General features: G+C 37.8%; 1 protein-coding gene across 16 annotated transcripts in view; it reads left to right on the top strand.

The window, feature by feature from the left end:
* Positions 1–22,551, top strand: part of IKZF1 (IKAROS family zinc finger 1) — a 136,271-nt gene that overhangs the window by 106,388 nt on the left and 7,332 nt on the right. For 8 of the 16 annotated variants that reach the window (XM_027836996.1, XM_027837005.1, XM_027837007.1 and 5 more), the window contains 3 exons: positions 9,346–9,513; positions 15,684–15,809; positions 22,076–22,210. In XM_027836996.1, coding sequence (XP_027692797.1) covers positions 9,346–9,513; positions 15,684–15,809; positions 22,076–22,210 — 429 coding nt within the window. The remainder of the gene's footprint in view (positions 1–9,345; positions 9,514–15,683; positions 15,810–22,075; positions 22,211–22,551) is intronic. The other 8 variants (XM_027836997.1, XM_027837009.1, XM_027836999.1 and 5 more) reach the window with 4 other exon arrangements.

Below are 22,551 nucleotides of genomic sequence, written 5' to 3'. Positions count from 1 at the left end.
CACCAGAGAGAGAGAGAGAGAAAGAGAGGAAAAAAGATTGATTATTTAAATGACAACAAATAGTATGTGTGTCCTATCGTGGGCCTAACTTGACACATAAGAAACTGTTTCAAGCATGCTTTAAATCAATTAATGTTACATAGCCATACATTAATACACTTCTTATGTCTTAGAAGGGTAAGAACCATTGGCAAATTAACTACATTAGATGGTAAGCATAGGATCAATATGTCTATTTTAAATTCTTTCCTAACAAGGTTTCAAATTTTAGAAACATTTTATAATAACAGAATTTTGTTCAGCATTTAAACTGCACAAATGGGCCTTGAAAAATGGTCCAAATGGGAATATATAGAAATTTAAATGAAGTTGTTTCAGTTCCACTATCTCCAACCTATAACTGATAAAAAGACTAGAATGCCAGTGACTGCCACAGGAAAATGGCTAGCTGTATAAGTAGTGTAATTCAAAAGAAAGAGCATTTGATCTTATCATCTCTGATAAAGGCTGAAATTAGAATTCTACCTGATCATTGTGCATACATTCTTACCATATTCTCCACTCCTTAAGAGATTAGGAATTCCTGAAAAGTGTAAAGTAGCATACCGTAGTATGAGAATCAGTAAACTGAGAGCAGCCAAGTGGCATGGTGGAGAGAGTGCTAGACCTAAGCCAGGAAAACTTGGATTCGAATCCTGTCTTGTACACTAACTAATTGTGTGACCCTGGGAAAGTCACCTAATCATTTTTAACCTCTGTTTCTTCATCTGTAGAATAAGAATAATAATGGCCCACTACCTCACAGGGTTGTCATGAGGATCAAATGAGATAGCATGTGCAGTGCTTTGCAAAGCTTAGAGTTCTATAGAAATTAAACTAAACCAACTAAACAACATTCAAGGTTTGAGATGTGCTATGTGTCTAACATTTAACCACACTGATTGAATAGCGTAGTAATATGCCAGCAGAATTGTTGGATCCCTATCACCAATACTGCTGAATCTGGGAGTTAAAATATGAATGGAGCAAATTTGGTCATTGGTCATACGTTAGAGCCTCCTGAGTATTTAAACCAGATCCTCACTTTTGTTTCTGTGGAGTCAGACCTTGGTTAACTTGAGAGGTCATTGAAACTTTCACAGTGATATAGCCAGGCTTCAGTTAGTGCTACCGTTTAAGGGTAAGTTACTGACTTTTCCGAATTATCCAAAAAGTTAGTATCCACCCACCTCACAACCTAAGAGAAATCACGAAAATGTATCATAGAGATATCATATCATATCATAGAGATATCATATCATATTTTATCATAGAGATAAAAGTGGAATTGACTAGTCTTTCCTAGAAGAATGAACATTTATCAAAATATGTAAGATGGAATCAGTGTCCCAAGGGTTGGATAGAGTTTGAATTAACTTTAGGTAAGTAATCAACCTCCCAGGGCTTTAGTTTCTTCTTTAAATGAGGGGATTGGATTAGATGGTCTCTGAGGACTCTTTTACTTTTAGATACATGGTCTTGTGAGTCTATGACCATATATTCTTTTCCCAGATCACACTAGCCTGTTGTATTTGTAGAGATAGCCATGCTTCAAGGGTGCTAAAGAAGGTGACTATATTCTTTCTATACAGCAGTGCATGGCCACAAAACGAAACCTGAAGAAAGCAAGACACAGAAGGAGGCATGCCATGGCATGACATCACTAGGCTTTTTATTTTACCCTACAGTTGATTTCAGCTGTCCAGCTTTGTCTTCTATTCAGCCATGTATTCCCTCATCTATATAAGCCTGCCTTGTATTGGGGGTAAATACTGATGTTTTATAGAAAGCAGGAGTTCCAGAAGCCATTTAGTAACTAACCTGTGTTCCCTAGCAAAGTATTTTGGCTGATCTAAAGAAGGATTTATTGGAGGTGGAGAAGAGGTAGATTCCCAAAATAAGGTAACTCATATAGAATATGCCTGAGGCATTTTATCGAAATTCACTAATTAGCCCCTGAATTTATCTTAAATGAAAATGTAATTTCTAGAATGAGCAAACTTTGCTTTGCCAAGTAGGCTCCTGAATCCTGAAATTATCCAATTAAATAGACACATTACTTATAGTCTGAACTAAAGCTGTGTAATAGTAATAACATTTCCCCCTTTTGTAGTGATGTGAAAATTAAAGTGAAAATAGGATACTATGTGATAGACACTTAACAGAATATACTGAAGCCTATTTTAATACATTCCTGATGAAGGAATAAACCTTGCAAATGAATTACTTTGCCGCTAATTCATGTAAAGCCCGCATGTATGGTGAAATTCTCTTAAATAAATATTTGATAAATGAATAAAGCTCTGGCATACTAAAATGCTGAAATATAATGACTGGCTGACCTGATAAAAGGAATAATTACATTTAATGAATAAACCTGCCAAGTGCAGATATGCATAGCAGCACCTGCTGTTTGCTACCCACTTCTGCCCACAAATAGCAGTAAAGTACCAAGGACTCTCCAGTATATTTTATTTCTTCTACCTACAGAGCAAGTCAATTCAAGTCACGGTCACCCACCCCCAATCTTTTAGTTGGCAGTGGATCTTTAAGTTATTTTTCCCACATTAACCTGTAGGGAAAAGATTTGAGACAGATTATTACGCTCAGTGATTTGTTATAGGGTTGGCATCACAGTGTATTTTCCCTCATGCAGAACAATCTGTGTCTCTGCCCTACAGGGTAGCCTTATACAGGTGGAAATCTGTTGATCATATCACATTTGTGGACTGGATCCATTGATTAAAAGAAGTATTTCACATTTCTGGATCCTGGCTCGAGTATGAAAAAGGTCTAATAGCCTTACCCTTCAATGTTATGTCCTATGTGTTATGTGAAGTGACCTATTTATAGCTCTTCCTGAATTCCATAAGGTAAAGCAATGTTTAGGAATAGTGATGTACTGCTAAATGTTTAACAACCAATTCACAGGGGGGGAAAATATATGTGTGACACACTTTTAAGTTGACTAAATTTTTCTCCATCACTTTCTTGTGTCTAAATAATCAACAAAAACAATAAACCAAGCTCTGATTTGTAGTGCTTGCTGATTTCCAAGGTATAAATACTCACACTGAAAATTGAATGCTTGGTTGTACTAAACTGGTGGTATAAGCTGGCCCCTGCATCGCCCTGTTTAGGAACATCCTTAGATAGAATGGAAGTATAGTTATGCCAGAAACAATAAGAAATGCTTATTTCAGAGCAGTTCTCTATTTTAAATATTTCACTGAAAATGGATTCTACATTTCAAAAATCGATAGTGAAATTTAAGAATCCTATCTCCTCTTTTACACTATTGTGTCAATTAAGATCAGCCATGGTGTTCCAAAAAAATTGCTTTCCCCCCCTTATCTTTGCAATGAGGACACTACTGGTCCTTTTCCTTAGAGGGCTCTCATTTGTACTGAGGGAGTGTCATGTTTTAAAAAAAGCAAAGGCTTTAGAGACAGAGAACCTGACTTGGAATTCCGACTCTACCATGTACCTGTGTGACCTTGGGCAAGTAATTTCCTCTACTCTGAACCACCGTTTCCTCACCTGTAAAATGACGAAGGCGGGGTTGATTCAGTCACTAAGGTCCTTCCTAGCTCTGAATCTATGACCTTATGAATTCCTTATCTTCTCCCCTCACTGGTTTTGGCTGGGTTCTAGAACTCCAACCTTAATAGACAATGATAAGATGTATCTGAGTTAGATCATAGATCTCATTCCTCTGACTTAGATAACATGATCCAAAGCTGGAAGGGACTTTTAGAAATGTTTTTTTTTATTCATAACACTATTTTATCTGCAGTCATCTTTATAGCCTAACTTTCGTTCAACTAGTATTTCAGTCCCAACTGTGTTCTAGAGATTGTGCTAAATGTGCAATATGTAGGAACAAAAATAAAATAATCCTTGTCCTCAAAGAGCTTACATTCTAGTGTAGGTTTATATGTGTTAACTAAGGGTAGCTAGATGATGCAGTGGATACACCACTGGGCCTGTAATCAGGAAGACCTGAGTTCAAATACGGCTTCAGACATTAACTGTGGGACCCTTGGCAAGTCATTTAACCCTGTTTGCCTCAGTTTCCTCATCTGCAAAATGAACTAGAGGTAGCAAACCACTCCAGTATCTTTTCCACGAATCAAATGGGATCATGAAGAGTAAGGCATAATTCAATAATGTGTCAACTAGTTATTCTTTCATATCTCTGCCCTAGAATGCAGTAATAATAACTCTCCTACTAATCCCATTGGGATTATTTTATGTTTATAAATATAATAAATAATTATAAATATAGTCAATAATTATAAGAATATTTTAAAATGAGGAACAGGCTGGCTTTTTTTTTTTTACAAAGTGCTGAAAAAAGATGTGCACATGTGTCCCCTCTCTTTAATGAATCAAGGACTATATGCCTTACTTGGAGCCAAACAGGAATTCTGCTGATCTAACAAGTATCAGAGGATTTTTGCTGCCTGAAGCTAAATTTCATCAAGAATATTCTTAAATTTGAATCAGAATATGTGTTATCCACTCCAAGCTTTTTCAGGTTGTAGATTTTTGTTGTTCAGTTGTTTTCAATCATGTTTGACTTTTCATGACCCCATTTAAGGTTTTCTTGACAAAGATAACAAGGTGGTTTTCCATTTCCTTCTCCATTTCATTTTACAGATGAGGAAATTGAGGCAAACAGAGTTAAGGGACCTACCCGGGGTCACACAGCTAGTAAGTATCTGAGTCCAAACTTGAACTCAGATCTTCCTGACTTCAGGCCTGACACTCTATCCATTATGCCACCTAACTGCCTGATACAAAGTATTGTTTTTCCCATGAATTCAAGGTGTAAGGATTGCCCGACATTTCTTAAGAGATGATCAAGAAGTAAGAGACCTTAGTCACTGCAACTTACGGATGTTTTATCTGCCTTTACACACCTTAAATGCCCTGAATTTGTAGGATGTATGTGTGTGTGTATGTGTATTTGTGTGTGTGTGTGTGTGTGTGTGTGTGTGTGTGTGTGTGAAGACTTGTGCTTTATTGGTGTCAGGAATTCCCAGTACCAAGTCTCCACGCAATTTGACTATCTCATCATAGGATCATGGTTAAAGCTGTAAGGGTCTTGGACCATAGAGACCAACCTTCTAATTTTATGGTTTAGAAAATGAGGCTCAGAGAGAGGAAATGATTTTTCTCAGGTCACATAGATGATAACTGGCAGAATTAGAATCTGAATATAGATCCTGTGACTGCAAATTAGGTGTTCTTTACACCATAGTACTGGACACTTGCCTAGGGGACTGAATGGTTAGTTAATAGTAATAATAGCTAGTATTGTATAATAGTAATAATAGTAGCTAGCATTGATATAGCACTTTAAGATTTGCAGAGTACTTTTACATATGTCATCTCATTTGATTAAGTGACTTGCCGATGGTCACACAGCTAGGATGTATAGAGTATCAAATGGTTGTAGATTTAGAGATGGAAGGGACTTCAGAGGTTTACTGAGTCCCGTCCACCTCATGAGGAAACCAAGGCTCAGATAGGTTAAGGGATTTGCCTAAGGCCATAGAGTTAAGTGTCAAAAGCAGGAATTCAAACTCAGGTCCTCTGACTCCAGATTCAATATACTTTCCACTGCCCCATTAAACAGTACTTAAACTGAGGTGTTTCTGACTCCGAGATCAGACCTCTTTCTTCTATGCAACATTACCACGTAGTCAACCCTATTAAATTAAGGAACAATATAAGAAATTGAATTCCCATTAACCGAAAGTCTAAATATGGCATTATGAACTCAATCAAATAAATAGAAAATCTTTATACTAGCACATACTATGGTAACATTCACTCAGGAACCCCCTGGAATAAGTTCCCCCTAAGAACATCTCTAGGCAATCAAGTCAATTCAGAAAGATTTATTAAATACTTACTATGTGAAAGACATAAGCGCACATAAGAAAAGTCAACAACAATTCCCACCCTCAAAGAAATCATAATCTAATAGGTTAGACAACATGTAAGCAACTATGTACAAACAAGCTATATACAGGGTAAATTAGGGATAATCATCTGAGGAAAAGACCTAAAATTAAGGAGGAATGGGAAAGAATTCTTGAAGAAGCTAAAACTTAAAGGAAGCCTATGAGGCATCGATGAGGAAAAAGAGAATTCCAAATGTGGGATACAGCCAGTGAAAATGCAGAGTCAGGTGTTGGAATGTTTTCTTGGCAGAAGAGCAAGGAGGCCAGTGTCACTGGAGTAGAAGGGGAAGTAAGGTATAAGAAGACAGGAAAAGTAGGAAGGGTTCAGGCTATGAAGAGCTTTAAAAGTCAAAGATAAGAGTTTATATTTGATCCCGAAGTCAATGGGAAACCACTGGAGGTTATTCAGTAGAGGGGTGACTTGTTCAGACTTGGGTTTAAGGAAGACCACTTTGACAGATTAGTGGAGGGTGGACTGCAGAAGGGAGAGATTTGGGGCAGGGAGACCAACCAGCAAGCTAGCTTGAGGCTTGACACTCTGTTCTAACAGCCTGGAGTATGACCTACAAAAAGGCATCACACCCTAACTAAGGTACATATTTATGCATGCTTAGGAATTCAGACAAAAAAAAAAAAATGGAGTTCCAGTAAACTTGGCCAGGAGGAATATATAGATATCTAAGACACAGAGCAGGAAATCTGAGAAGTGGTTACTCAAATTAAAAGACAGATTTTACTTTCTAAGAAATGATGCCTCCCTTTCTTTTGTGTCTTGTTCTGAAGAAAGTTGACTTGACTGTCAGCATCCCACCTTTTCTCATCTCAGACTGACTTTACTACTATTGCTTTAAAGAAAATTCTTCCTGCTGAGGCATACACACTCATGTTTTCTTGCATCCATTTCAAATTTAGGAAAAAAAAAAAGGAAACTGCAGCCCCTTTTCAGAGCAAAGGCTAGCTGCTTTTTTTTTTCTTTTTTTGCAACCTAGGTATGGGTGCTGTGGGCTTAGATCACACCACAGGTGCTATCTGTGTGGGAAGGCTTGTGCCCCCACGTACTTGCTATGTATGTCTACAGAATTTTAGATTCTCCAGCTGCCTTTCTTTCCCACATAGCCTGAGGTTTCACCTTGTCAAAATGAGAACTGGGGGCTGGAAACACATTTTGTTCTTACACATTATGGGTCTCCCTGCACACTCTGAGCATCCTTTTCTTTTATGTCCACTTTTCCAAATTAAAATAAGAAACTAAGAAATAAAATGCTGACTGACAGAAAAAGCTGCTTATTAAGAATTAACTGATTCTTCATTTTGGGAGTCCATCAATGAGATCTTGTTTTCAGCTGTTTTTAAATTCTGCTTTCAGATCTGCCCCCCAAGTTTCTTATCATCAGACACAGAGATTTAGACTGACTAGCAATATCACGAGTTATTTGACTCTAAATCTTTTCTGCATTCTTGGGAAAGTGCAATCCAGAAATTAAACTCTGGGAAGAATACACAATTCAGCTTTGTAGCATTAACACAGACATTGAAACCTACCAACCAGCCCTACAATTGGATATTATGATTTTTTTCCCAACCATTATAATAGCCACCAGATCTGAAGAGGGTTGAGGGGGGGCAACCAGCAACACAGAGAAAGAAAAAAAAAGAGAAAAACAGATAGAATAAAATGAGAAGTTAAAATACTAAATTGAGAGAGAAGGGTGTGGGGGTTAAGCAGACAGAAGCAGAGAACAATAGATTGAAAGGAGAGGTTAAGATACTGTGAAGGGAACTCGGGCTTTTTTTTTTGCTTTAGACTTTTAAAAAGTTGTGCCTTCTGTAGAGATTTGCCACCTCTATGGTCCATTTCAGCTGTGACATTATAGCTTTATATCTTGGAGTTTAGATGCTCATCAGATCTTAAAAATCAACCCAATGTAGACTTTTCTAGCCCAATCTAGCCTTCCATTTACCATTGATTGCCAACGTTTAGTTGACCTAAAACATGTCAGTCAATTTTAAAGCAGGTCAAATTCTGCCATATGGAAGCATAGCCCAAGAAATAATTCTTAAGAAAAATAAGTATAATTAAATATTTTTGAAGGTATCTTAAGTTCATGGTACTCTGTCATGTAACACTTGCCCAAGTTGAAGGGTTCATCTTCAAAAAGACTTAAACCCAAATATTTTTTCCCCATGAAATATAGAAATAAATAATTCATGTGATTTGAAGGGTTAAATTAAATGTCCAGCTGGTTGATCTCCTAAGTCTCAGAACTCCTTAGAATGATAGCAGCATTTAACATTCTTTTCTTATGTAAATTTTTACCGGTTTACCCCTTTGTTAAAGCCCAGAACATAGGCTATCACACTTAGAAAGATCTACACATTTTTTGAGTCGCATACTTTGGTTTCAAAAGAGATTATAAATATTACTCCCACATCCCCCCCAAAATAAAAACCCTAATAATAGCAATTTAAGCTATTAAGCTTTCTTCTCAAATTTACACTTTCAATACATTTAGAGAAATAAGAATTTTAAGATTTTAGGATATGGGAGAAAGAGGATTTGAGGGAAGAAAGAACAAACAACATTAATGCAACTCAGATTTTATAATCCTGCCACATGGAGAGACAGGATTTTAATTTGGAGACAGTTTCCTTCATAGTATCTTAACTTACTTTATTCAATCTCTCTCTCTCTCTCTCTCTCTCTTTTTCTCTCGCTCCTTCTCTCTTTTTCCTGATTTGGCTGCTTAGGGACAGACAGGTAATGGAGAAGAAATTGAAAGGGAAAATACAGGGAAAATGTAAATGAAAGAAGTTATTATAACTGTTATAATGAAGTGCCTTTCATTTAAATATAAGAATGTAACGCTGAAATGAACTTGTGATCCTGAAATGCATTTTTAATGAGTTTCCTTTTTATTTTGCTGCTTCAGTGGCATATTTTAAAGACCCTTTGAAAAAAGCCACATTAAAAACCCCACCAAATGCCACAACACGCAAAATTGGATATTGGTTTATTCCAAAACTGCTGATCAGGAAGAGTGGCTCTTCAACACAAAATGTTGCAGTCACTTTATTTAAATGAGTTTGAATTTGCATTGTGATGTGCCATTCTGATTTAGGAAAAAAAAATTAGATTTTCAGATCAAATTGACCCAACCAGTGAAGCGTTAAGAAACTGGCAGGTTTAGTCTGAAAGCCTCATGTTCTATCAAACCTGCAGCCGGTAGAAGTCATGGAGCACCACTGGGAAAACAACTTTTTCACTGAAATCTTTCTCTTGTTCCCGTGTTAGATTTTTGTTCTCACATATTTCTTCTTCCCCCTCTTTCAGGAGAACGCCCTTTCCAGTGCAATCAGTGTGGTGCCTCTTTTACTCAGAAAGGCAACCTCCTCCGTCATATCAAGTTGCATTCTGGTGAGAAGCCCTTCAAGTGTCATCTCTGTAACTACGCATGCCGCAGGAGGGATGCCCTCACAGGTCACCTGAGGACTCATTCGGGTAGGTCCCTTAGGAAGCAATACCCGTGGGCCCCGAGAAGCTCATCCTCCCCCTCTTGTTTCCGAGATGGCTGCGGACATCTTGGCTGCCACCACGTGTGTTTGATGTATTTCACAGGAAGGAAGGGAGTCCTTAGGCACTAGCCTTGATTCCATCTTCAGTCCAAAGCTTCCAAATCCATCCAAGTTCTTTTGTCAGAAGAGTTGCAAACTTTCTTTACTTTGACTTTCTTGTCCCTGTCGATAATATATGGTGGAAGGTAAAGAAGGGACAGGTTTATTGGAGTCATACCTTAGGTGACACATTTCCAAAGTAACTCCATCTTTCTTTCTCTCAGTCAATTTGATCAAAGAGTTCAAAGTCAAGTAATAATTTTGATCTGATTTTTACCAAGAAGTACTATTGATGCCAGTGGTATCAAATAATAATTTCAGATAACTTTTTCAATCTTTTTTAATGCCTGACCTACTACTCTCTTTACCAAGAGCATATTTTCTAGTGTCAGCAGTGGGATATTTTGCTTTGCAGAGCTGGTTGATCAAGTCAATTTAGATTCTGCCGCCATTTGTTAAGTGGTTGAAACCAGGGGGCAATAGCCAGACTCCCTTGGACTGTGGTCTTAATGATTCTAATACTTGAAGTCAATTAATTCTGGAATTAGAAAATTCGGATCGGAGCAACATAAGTGAGAAGAGATTCCCTCTACCTTTTTCCCCCTATGTAAATCTACAGTAGATTCCAGAAGCTACAATTTCTTAACATTCCCTTGACAATTCTTTCTGGAGTTCTAGACAAATCCTGCTTTTTTCCTACCTGTATGGAAACCACATCAGGTCTTTTGCTACCTGAAAAACTGGTTTCTCATAACTTAGATCTTCCTGCAGTTCAGTAGGGGGTAAAGTATTTCATTGAAACCTCTAATTTTGATTTGATATTACATAATGTGGCTTTCAGAGTAAAGTTTTTTTTTTCAAATCACATTCAGTCAGTAACATTCATTGAGCATCCACAATACAATGAACAGTGCCTTGGAGGCTAGTGGGGAAAGGGAGGGATAGAAAGGAATAGAAAACACATTCACTGCCCTCAAGGAACTCATAGATGCCCTAGGTCATTCACTTTATCCATTCATTCCATAAATCTTTATTAAATACCTAGAACATGCAAGATAGTACCTCTGAGGTACACAAAGATGAATGAGAAATAGGCCTGCCTTCAAGGTGTTAGAGTCTAGAAGAATGTATAATAATAGATTGTCAGCTTCTTTCATACTAGGGGCATGTGGAATCACTTCTCTGTTTTTCCTAGTAGTGATGAGCAAACATGAAACTAATGAAATGGGTGACCTAAGAGAGAATCCAACAGCTTGGAACCACTGGTGAACCACTTCATGAGCTTTTAAAGTTTCCTTTATTAGACTACAAATCTGAGAAGTTGTTATAGTCATTTCCCAAATAAATCTCATAAAGGTTTTGAGTTTTAGGCAATGGTTGTGTGATAGGGGTTTTCCTGAGAGAGAGAGAGAGAGAGAGCAGGATATGCAGCCAGCAAAGATGGACCTGCATTAAAAGGAATGAAAAAAAGAGAGAGAAGTGGGGTTATAATACTGTGAATGAAAGTTCTGTCTCCATTCAGCAGTGCTATGTCACATGCATTTAATATCTATGACTGGTTCTCTACTAGTTGAAGAGGCATCAGTATTCCAGTCATCCACCTACTTAACAGCAGTGTTGTGAGGCTGGGTATTGTCTGATGCCTACATGAAATCTCCTTAAATAGAACATCTAAGTGAAGGCTTTTAAGATTCTTGTAAGAAAGACATTTGCTAAATCCACTGTACTGTTATTGGTACACTTAGTATGTAAATCAGTAACTGAATGGAAGTGGAATCAATTCTTCATATTCCCATTTGGTGAAGTAGAGCCTGAGGACCAGGGAGCAGGGCTCTCCAAGAGGAAAGTCGAAGACTTTTGCATCATTTGGTATGAATAATGATATTAACTTTCCCTTAACACCAGATTTAAAGCCCCCCTTTCTAAGCATCTTAAGTCAATGAAATGATATTGTAAATGAACATCAACAACAAGATGGAGAGAGAAAAATCAATTACATATTTTACACATTTTTTAGATAGTTGTATAGAAAAATGAATAGTGTACCATTGGATCTGTGAGACCATGTTGTCTGTACCCATTAGAATAGACTTTAAGATAATCATGTACCCTCTTGACTGAGGAAGATAGTTAGTTATAATGGGTGGATAAGGTTTGTTTTATTAATCTACTACTCGTCTGCATGCTAGGGAGCATTGTAGTACTGACTGTCAAAAGGTCAAGGCTACAATTTGACAATAAAGATTTTTAAGTATTTGAAAGGGTTACCAAGGATGGTTGTGAGTTGAGTGACTGTGAAAAAGAGGATGTGTAGACCTACCACTCTGCTCAGATCTCAGTAATATGATGAATCCCAGATATGCCTACTAGAATATAACAGAAGCAAAGAAAAGGTCATCTAGTCTCCTGAGAGTCTACAATGAAAAGAATACTGTACTTGGGGTCAAAAGACCTGGATTTAAATCATGCTTAATTCAATAAACATTTATTAAACACCATGTATATGCGAGGCACTGTGCTAGGACCTTTTCTAACTGGGTCACCATGAACAAATCTGAGCCTCAGTTCCCACATTTGAAAATGGAGATAAGAAAAGCTTGTACAAAAAAAGCGCTTTGTAAGCCTTAAAACAATAGAGGAATGTGAGTTATTATGAGTCTAACCTCTCTGTTTTACAGATGAGGAAAGTGGTAGGATGCATCTCTCATTTATCAGTCAAGATACACATAGAGGGCAGTTATGTCTAGAATCGTCATTCACTGGCATGGCAATACCCACACTGGTTAAAGACATAACTTTCCATTCTAGCAGAAAATATGAGTGATTATACTAAGAGGTTTAGCTGTGTTTATGAGCAGGATGGAGCATTTGTAGGAATCTCTTGTCACTGGCTCATCATTGGCAGCTGGAAATGTTTAATTTCAATTAATAAGAGAGATCCAGGACTAGGAACTCCTTCATTCCAATGTAAAGTCATGTTGATTTCTTTTATCTCTGCTATAACACAGAATCTGAGACAGGAGGACAATTAGGTATTGGAACTGCCCCCAGATATTATTCCAGCCTCATGGCTGCTAATTTTACTTGAGGCACAATGGTATCTTGCCCCAGTCGTGACTAATTACTTAACTAATCAGACATGACAGGCAATGGATCTGTGTGCTGCCATGGCACACCTTAGCTTGTATAGTATAGACACTCTAAGCTAGATAGAATACCAGAGTGAGAACACCAGAATGTATCCACCTCTAACAACACTAATCTAATGTCCTAAAATATTACTGGTACCTGGCTCCCAGGGACACCAAATGATTTCTGCTGCTTCCCAGCTTTCAGTGTTGAAGTTTTATTAAAGATCAGGTGAATCCTTGGGTCTTCACTCAAGGAAAATGGTGGTAATGTAAGTAGAGAATATTTTATTCTAGTCTCTACGTAAGCTTAAGATGACTACAGTGGGACAGCATAGGGAGAAGAGTTCTGGATCTGGAGTCAGGATACCCAGGTTTGAAGACCACTTTGACACTGAGCAAGCCACTCAACCTCTCTAATACTCAGTTTCTTCATCTGTAAAATGGAAATAATAATGCCTCAGAGGCACTGTTGTTTTGAGCATTTCCATAGCCTTAAAATGCCACATAGACAGGAATTATTATTAACACAGCATCCCTTAATATGTAGTTCTCATGACTCCTCTAAACATAAGATTTACAGTAGGTTGTTGATTTTCACAGTGAATAAATTCTCTCCTGCCCCCTAGATTCCATGGCCATACAAAAATACTTTAATTTTTTTTTAAAAATGCTTTAGCTAGCTGTTAAATAAGAAGGTAATCAATGAGCATTTATTAGGTGCCTATTATGTACCAGTTTGAAGCACTGAAGTAGTGTGGCACAGGGTAAAGAGTGTTGAAGTTGGAGTCACAGAACCCAAGTTCAAATCCTGGCTTTTTCCTTGCTCCCTATTAGACCTTGGCCAAGTTACCTTACCTCCTTGGACCTCAGTTTCATCATCTACAAAATGAAGAGGTAGGACAAAATGGCTTCTCAGGACCCTTCCAGCTTTGGACATATAGTTCTACTTAATATCAGTTGACTGATGACTTGGTTTAAGGATCTTGCTAAATCAAAGCCCTGAAGTTCTATATACCCCATCATTGTTATCAGCAGATCTTCCATGGACCTTCCATTTAAGGAATATCCCTAAAGATCACTAAAAATAATTTTTAAAAAAAAATTTTAAAAGATCACATTCCATAAGGAGTTATACAAGACCACAAGGCAAAGATAATCCATCCGTCTTTCTTCTGTTCCTAGCGAGCTGAGGATACCCATCCAAATTGCTGAGGCAAAGGTTCCTTTTCTATCTGTGAGTTTGTTCCTTGCCCTCAGTCTCCTGAATTATGCCTGAGCTAAACTAAATTATTTACACGGAAATTATAATATAGGGTATATTTCAGGGAGGAGAGCTGGGAAGAGCACTATTCATAAACAGGTCGTCTTATGGAATGACATGCCAGAAGACAAAGTGTTATCATTGGAAAGTAAATAGCCCTTGCTGTTTGCACCTTTTTAAACTATGAAGGCAGCACGCAGGGAGATCTGGAGTTTCATTCAGCATTTTGACAAGGAGTATTATTAAATAGAGTGCTAGATGTTACTTTCTTCCGATTGAATTCAGTAAGCATTTATTAAACATCTCCCATGTGCCAAGCACTGTGCTGGGGACTTCAGATAAAAGGCAAACAAAAACAAATGATGCCTGCCTTCAAGGAGTTTATATTCTCAGATTTTATTGGAAAGAAGATTTAACTTGGAGTCATGGTGCCTGAGTTGAAATCCTGGCTTTGCCATTTACTCTCGTATGACATAGAGCAGTCACTCAAACTCTCTGGGCCTCAGATTAAATGAGGGAGCTGGATAAGATGACCTTAAAGTTTCCTTTTTTCTTCTAGGTCTGTGATCCAAGACACCAACTTAACTTCCTTTCTTCCATAGTTAAATGCTCATGGTGTCAGATTTTGGCCTCTATTGCGTAGCCAATTTTAGATCTAAGATTATTTTTAAGCCAGAGAGTAAGCTCAGCCTTTATCTTTTGGCATTATCTTAAGTTGTATCACTAAACACTCATACTTTTGGTGGTTTGATTCCTTATAATGTGCAATTAAGTACTATTAGGAGGCCATAAAGGAGAATTCTAATTTTCACGTTGAATATTCACATGCTCTTCCTCAAAGGTTGAAAATTAGGAAGAAAGCCCCAAAGTTCCATTTCACCAATAAAATTCAATTTCCTTGAGACTTTGTAGAATGAGACCTGGTTGTCATGCTTTCTGTTAGTATCACTTAAAATTCAGAAACAGCTAGTCTATTACAACCTAGGTGTTTTTTAAAAAATCACAAAATTCTTCAGGTTCAATTAGTTTTATATCATGTTAGAGGTAAAAAGTACTTTTTTGGAACATAAAATACTCATTTGAATAAAATCATTCTTTGAGATGGTCTGGAGGTGGCAAATTACCAATACGTTGTCTCACAGATAATTGTACTATCCATCTATTCTCCTTATTTTCAGTAGATCTGGCTATGTTACTGTGCTGGAACCTTTCCAGAATGTAAACTCAGTCTTGAGCCCTACTTCATAGATGTAACTATGATTGATGCATCATTGAAACCTCTTCCACCCCCAGCTCCCAAACTCCCGAATTCCTAGACAAATGATAAAGGTTTCATCTTGAAAAGTTCCATGACCCATTAGGCTACTATGGGGAAAGAAAGTTAATTTTACAATTAGTGTGCTATACAAATATATATAAAGTAAGATTAGGAGCTGAAATTCTTGGCCACAGTGTAAGAACCACTGAAGTATTAAACCTGTTTAATAGGAGCATTTTGGCCAAATCGATATTGCCTTTTAAAGCTCTCAGAGTTGAATTCTGCTTTTTTTTTTCTTTTTCTTTTTTTTTTTTTTGATTTTTCCTAATGACTCTATTGTGTGCATTTCCATTACACTCAAGGCAGACATTTAATTGGGGTCTCGAACTCAATTGTGTTTTCTGCAGTTGGTAAACCTCACAAATGTGGATATTGTGGCCGAAGCTATAAACAGCGAAGCTCTTTAGAGGAACATAAAGAGCGTTGCCACAACTACTTACAAAGCATGGGCCTCCCAGACACTCTGTACCCAGGTAAGAGCTCCAGGAACCCAGACCAACCCCACAGGTGGCTCTAATGGAGCCAGTGCAAGAATGTCCCCATGGAAGTAAGTCACTTGGATAGTATGCCTTTACACATACACCATTCCCTTTCCCCAGGAAATCTCTAAAGGGTTAGGACATGGATCTTATTGCTGTGATGAAAGGAAGCATGTTAGTTGGCTAGGATGCTAGGCCTGGAGTCAAGAAAACCTAGGTTTTGAATCCTACCTTAGATACTTTCAACCTGAGTGGCCCTGGGTAAGTCGTTTAACCCTTCTGAGCCTCATCTGTAAAATGGGGATGATAATAGTAGCACATACCTCTCAGATGAGGCAGAAAGGAGATACTACATGTAAAGCCACTGGCTATTATTATCAATATGGCTTTATTCTGTTGTGCTGGCAAACACCACGCTAAAATAAAGGCCAGAGCCTACTCCCAGTATGTAGCAACACTGTCTACTGTTGTATTTTGTGAAAGCTGTTGAAATCACAGCATGAAAGAAACACCTTTGGGCCTGTGTCTTGTTTTTTTCTTTTTCCTTTTCCTCTTTTTTTTTTTTTTTAACACTGAGCCCTACAGATCTTAGGTTTATACTTACTAATTATTGGAGCTATGAAATCTCATTGAACAAATCATTTCAGAAGTCCTCAAGTCTTATATCAAGTATATAATATGAGTTTGTCCCTGGGAAACAGAGCACATGAGTCCTAACTGAAAATTCATATATTAAAATAGGCACAGTGGTACAGTAGATAGAGTGCCAAGCCTGGAGTCAGGAAGACCTGAGTTCAAATATGGCCTCAGTCACTTACTAGCTATGTGACCTTGAGCAAGTCATTTAACCTCTGTCTACCTCAGTTTCTATAAAGTGGAGATAATAGTGGTACTTGCCTCTCAAGGTTGTTATGTGGATCAAATAAGATAATAATTGTAAAGAACTTAGCACAGTGCCTGGCATATAATAAGCACTATATAAATGTTATCATCATTATTATTATTATTATTATTATTATTTTCAAAGGTTTGCAAGGCAGAGCTTGTAGGAAAGGCTTTTCTGCATCAGTTCAGGAAGACAGCACAGCAGCCTTAAGGAAAGGAGTAGGATGTGAGAGGGGGTAACATGTGAGCTTGTCTCTTGTTTGATTAGCTGCATGTTTTACATATCTGTCTGACCCTGACAGCCAAATGATGAAACACAAAGGTTGCATTTGACCTCTGAGCACTGATGCTCTCTTTTCCTAATGTAGCTCTGGAGTAGTACATGAAGGTGTTTCATCAGATAATACAGAGTAGATAAACCTGATAGTTGCATGGAAAGAAGCTGGGGTAGGACAGGGGATGGTGCCATAAGCTGTACCCGCTTCTGATTTTGTTGAAGGATTAAAAACAGAAAAGAGGAGTCAACTTACTTGGCTTGATAGAAAGGATTGGTTAAATTTGGTTAAAACCCAGTGATCTTTATACAACCAAATGCATTAGTCAACTCATTAGCTAATAATAAAGGGTATTACCATAGAGTCGCAATAATCTATCAGTATTTAAATAGTACTTTAAGCTTTACAGCAACACTGTGAGGTAAACAGTATGATTACTCTCATTTGACAGATGAGGAAGTTGAGACTCAGACAAGGTAGATGACTTATCTAAAGTCCTACAGCCTGTAAACATTGGAGCAAGGATTCAAACCCATATTCCTCCTGACTCCCAGGACTGGAGGAGGTTATGACAGAATATATTTAGGATATTTAGGGGTCCCAAAGTGATGATTTTTGTATTCTGTTGACAAAGAAAATGGCAGTATTTCCTAAGGAATGATGTCCCATAAAACATTATGACCATGTTTCTAGCTTCAAAATAAATGGAGCTTACTTTCAGTACCACATGTTCTGGCTCTTGGCTGTATTCAGTTTAGCACTGAATTATATACTTCTGATGTTCAATTGATTCCTTAAAGACACTATAAAGTTTTTGAAGGCAGAGACCTTCTCACAGACCACTCTGATATCCTTTGTAATACCAACTACAGGGCTCGATGTGTAGTAGACCCTCCATAATTGAGTTCAAGTTTGGCCTCAGACACCTAGCTGTGTGTCCCTGGGCAAGACACTTAACCTCTGTTTCCCTCAATTTATTCATATGTAAAATGAGGGTAAAAATAGCATCCAGCTCCCAGGGTTGTTATGAGGACTGAGCCGGCCCATATTAACTGTCATCATCATCATCATCATCATCATAACTATTCCTGAATTCACTGGGCTTGGAGTGTTAAGTCATTTACTCTAGCATTTTACCTCAATCACTTCTGGCCTAAATCACCCAATTCAGGCAGATTGGCTCCCTCATTTGCTTCAAAGTAACTGAGTTCAAGTTTAGCCTCAGACACTTACTATCTGTGCGACCTTGGGCAAGTCACTTAACCTCTGTTCCCTCAGTTTCCTCCACTATAAAATGGGATAATAAAAGCACCTACTTGTGAAGATCAAAGGAGATGCTCTTTCTAAAGTGCATCTCAAACCATAAAGCACTCTATAAATGCTAGCTGTTATTATTAAAGCATGACAGGAGAAATGGTACAGAATTCATTCATGAACACCAGGAAAATTTAGCTCACTGGGATTTAGGTGAAAGTTGTCTTTTGATGTGAACTTTGAACTGTGCTAATAAACAGTGTAATTATGTCAAAAGTAGCTTAAACCACTGACTAGCTATGTGGTCTTGAGTAGTCAGTTAAAGAATTACAGAGTTGAGGGGCAGCTAGGTGGCGCAGTGGATAGAGCAGCGGCCCTAGAGTCAGGAAGACCTGAGTTCAAATCCAGCCTCAGACCAAACACTTGATGCTTACTAGCTGTGTGACCCCGAGCAAGTCGCTTAACCCCAATTGCCTTAATGAAAGAAAAGAATCACAGAGTTGAAAGGTCATCAGAGGCCATCCAATCCAATCTATTCCCATTCAGAAATCCCCTCTGTGACATCCCCACCACCATTCTGCCTCCGCTTAGACTTCCATTTTGGGCTGGTTCTAATTGTTAAGATATTTTTCCTCCATTGATCGTAGTTCTGCTCTTTGAGGACAAGCCAGAACAAATCTTAATTCTTGTGCTGCTGCTTTCAAAAACTTGAAAAAAGCTATCACGTCCTTCCTAAGTCTTATCTTCTATGTAAGCTTCCTCAGTTACTTCAACTGATCCTTGTAAAGGATGGTTTCCAGTCTTCCTCTTGTCTTAGTGCCCTCTACCTTGTCTCCCTCTTCTGTATATGATGCTGCAATGCAGCTTAAAGTGGTATTCACTTTTATTTTAAGCACCACATCACACTCAACCATGATTGAGTGTATAGATACACTAAAAAAACTCAGATCTCTTATACACAAACTAACAGTTCTCAAAGTATGGCCTAGGGATCTCTTTTAAGGGGTCCATGAGGTCAAAACTATTTTTATAATAATAATAAGATGTTGTTTATTGATATAATCCATATAAACCAAAATTCTTTGGGAGGGGTCCTCAATAATTTTTAAGAGCAGATCTAGAGGCAGCTAAGTGGCACAGTGGATAGAGCAATGGCCCTGGAGTCAGGAGGACCTAAGTTCAAATCCAGACACTTGACACTTGCTAGCTGTGTGACCCTGGGCAAGTCACTTAACTCTGTCTCACAAAAAAAAAAAATAGTGGATCTTGACACCAAAAATGTTTGAGAACCACTGGCCTAGGCATTCCGCCCCCAACCTCCACTTGTGCAGTTGGTTTTGATTTTTTGAGCCCAAGTGAAGAACTTTACATTTATCCCTATTAAATTCTATCTTCTTTAATTACCCATCATTCTAGCCTGTAAGACTCTTTTGGCTCCCTCCCAACTTTGTGTAATCTTCAAACTTGATAAGCAGGTTGCTTATCCCTACATGCCAGTTGTTGATAAAAACGTTAACCAGCACAGATCCAAGTCCCCATGAGCATCCTCTCCAAATCTATGTAATTCTGTTATCTCCTCTATATCTGTCCAACTTGTCCGTAAGAAAATCACAAGACATTGTCAAATACTTTGTTAACATTCCTCTCATCTGCCAGTCTAGTAGCTCTATCAAAATAGACATAAGATTAGTCTGACTTGTACTTGATGATTTGACCATAGCATCTAGAGTTTGAAGGGACTCTTCAGGATCATCTAAGTCAATCCTCTTAACCAGAGAGATTAAGTCAATCAATCAACAAATAAGCATTTATTAAGTAGTTATTATGTGCCAAGCACTAATGCTAAATTCTGAGAATACAAAGACCAAAGTGAAAGTCCGTTTCTCCAAGGGGTTTCCATTCTAATATGGGAGAAAACATGCTGACATGTAATTATATACAGACTATGTACAAAATTAATACAAGGTAATTTGAGGAGGAGATGTACCAGCAACTGGGGAGGGTAGAGAAGGAGCCAGGAAAGGTCTCATGGCTCAGTCGTATGGTTACTAGTAAAAGTAGAATAGCCAGAATTTGAGTCCATTAAGTACTTTGGAATCCAAATCTAAGGGTTCCTTTCCCTAAACTGTACTGACTCTGTTTCCCCCACTTTTAAGATGTGCTATGTTATCTCCAAGATCTCTTATCACTTTATGATTATATAATTTAATGTAATTTGTATTATATATTATTATATTGTATGTTAATATTATATTATATATTATAATTTATTCAATTACATCACATAAGCACTTGAAATTTTATGGAAGAGCAGCAATAGCTTTAACAATATATGTCCCCACTGGAGAGCAAATGATAATAATTAGACCACATTTCTTCATTTTCTTCAGTGTTGCATAATGTCCTTAAGTTAGTCAGTTTACAGTATTACTGTATTTATTGAGGATACTCTATGAGCATACTTTAAGCCAGAGGCTCTTAAACTTTTTTCTGTCACAGACTTCTTTGGCAGTCTGGTGAAACCTATGGACTCCTTCTGTGCTCTCAAATATTGTTGTTTAAAGGGAGCTAAGTGGCACCGTGGATAGAACGCTGGGCCTGCAATCAGGAAGACCTGAGTTTAAATCCAGCCTCAGACACTTACTAGCTTTGTGACCCTGGGCAAGTCACTTAACCTCTGCCTACCTCAGTTTCCTCATCTGTAAAATGAGGATAATAAACCACCTTACTTCCCATGATTGTTGTGAGGATAAAAGAGATAATATTTGTAAAAACACTTTGAACTATATAAATGTTATCTAGCTATCATCGCCATTATTGAATGCATGAAATAAAATGCATAGAATTAAAAAGGAAACCAATCACATTAAAATAAAGATGTACTTTTTCCCAGCCAAGTTTGCAGATCCCCCAGAATCTATCCACACACACCTCTGGACCCCAGGTTAAGGAGCTCTACTTTTAAATACTTCCTCTTACTGCGCATAATTGATCAACCACCTCTTTTCTATTTTTTGAGTACTGGAGGAAAACCACAAATTCCTATAACTGGAGGAGGTCAGTATTTAAGTAAATAATAACCCATCAAACGAATTAAAATTGAATTTAGATTTCATGGCAATACTCTGAAAAATTAGAAAGGACTGACTATCATCTCTGAATGGCCTCTCCTTTACTAAAGGGCCATCACTAACCCACTGTGCTCATTGAGAGTTCCTGATGAAAATGGAGTTCCTTTGGATCATACTAAGCAAGACTCAATAGAAAATCCTCTGTGCACTACCCTGAACCTTTTGCAGTTGAAACACATAGGAACATTTGATGCTTCATTTGCAAAGCAACTACATGTTTCTTTGTACTTGGATTCCTATCATTAGCACTAGCATGTGTAATTAGCACATGGGAGACAGTGAGGTATATTAGAAAATACATTGATCTAGGATTCAGGAGGCCTGAGTTCTAGTTGCTTCTGTATGAGTAGCACTTTGGATAACATTGGATGTGTTAACTCTCTGAGCCTGAGTACCTCCATCTGTTCCATATAAATTATAATTCCTGCTCTGTCTAAATTGCAGGGTTATTTTGAGGATCTAATATAAAACCCCTGTAAAAAGTTAAGTGGACTTTGAAATAGTCCACTTAAATAAATAATGAAAATAGAAATGAAAATAAATAATAAAAAATGAACTAGGTTTCTAAGAGTTGGCCACTACCATTATGAGCACTGAAAGTCAGCTAGGGGCTTCTCTTGAGTTATTCCAACTTTACTCAATTGTCTTAGCAGAACGGGCCCTTAAACTTATTGAGATCTGTATTGCTGACCATTCTGATTTCCCTTGGCTTTAGTCATTAAAGAAGAAACCAACCATAGTGAAATGGCCGAAGATTTGTGCAAGATTGGATCCGAGAGATCCCTCGTGCTGGATAGACTAGCAAGTAACGTCGCCAAACGTAAGAGCTCTATGCCTCAGAAATTTGTGGGTAAGAGTTCAACGTTTGATGTCTCTTAAAAACCAAACATGCTAATGGGTGCTTTCAAACTTGCTTTATGCTAGGGGGTAAAAGGAGGAGGAAATTTAAAAAAAAAAAACAGGTAAGCTGAATGTTTCTTCCCCTTTTAAGGCTCATTTGTAGACATTAGTTGGTGCTTAATAAATGTTTATTGACAGATGGACAGTTAAAAAAAAATCTGTTTTGTCTCAATTTTGTGTGCCTTCCATCTATGTTGTTGCTGGGCCTCCTATAGATAGAATTTAGAGCAAGGCCTGCTGGTTCAGAGAATTGTGTAAATGGCTAGTGCTGGGCTTTGTGAATGAAATCGA

This window comes from Vombatus ursinus, unplaced genomic scaffold (genome assembly GCF_900497805.2).
Source record: "Vombatus ursinus unplaced genomic scaffold, bare-nosed wombat genome assembly UNPS02014820.1, whole genome shotgun sequence".
Taxonomy (NCBI): Eukaryota; Metazoa; Chordata; class Mammalia; order Diprotodontia; family Vombatidae; genus Vombatus; species Vombatus ursinus.
The sequence above is the reverse complement of the archived record's forward strand: the minus strand, read 5'-3'. Positions and strand labels throughout refer to the sequence as shown.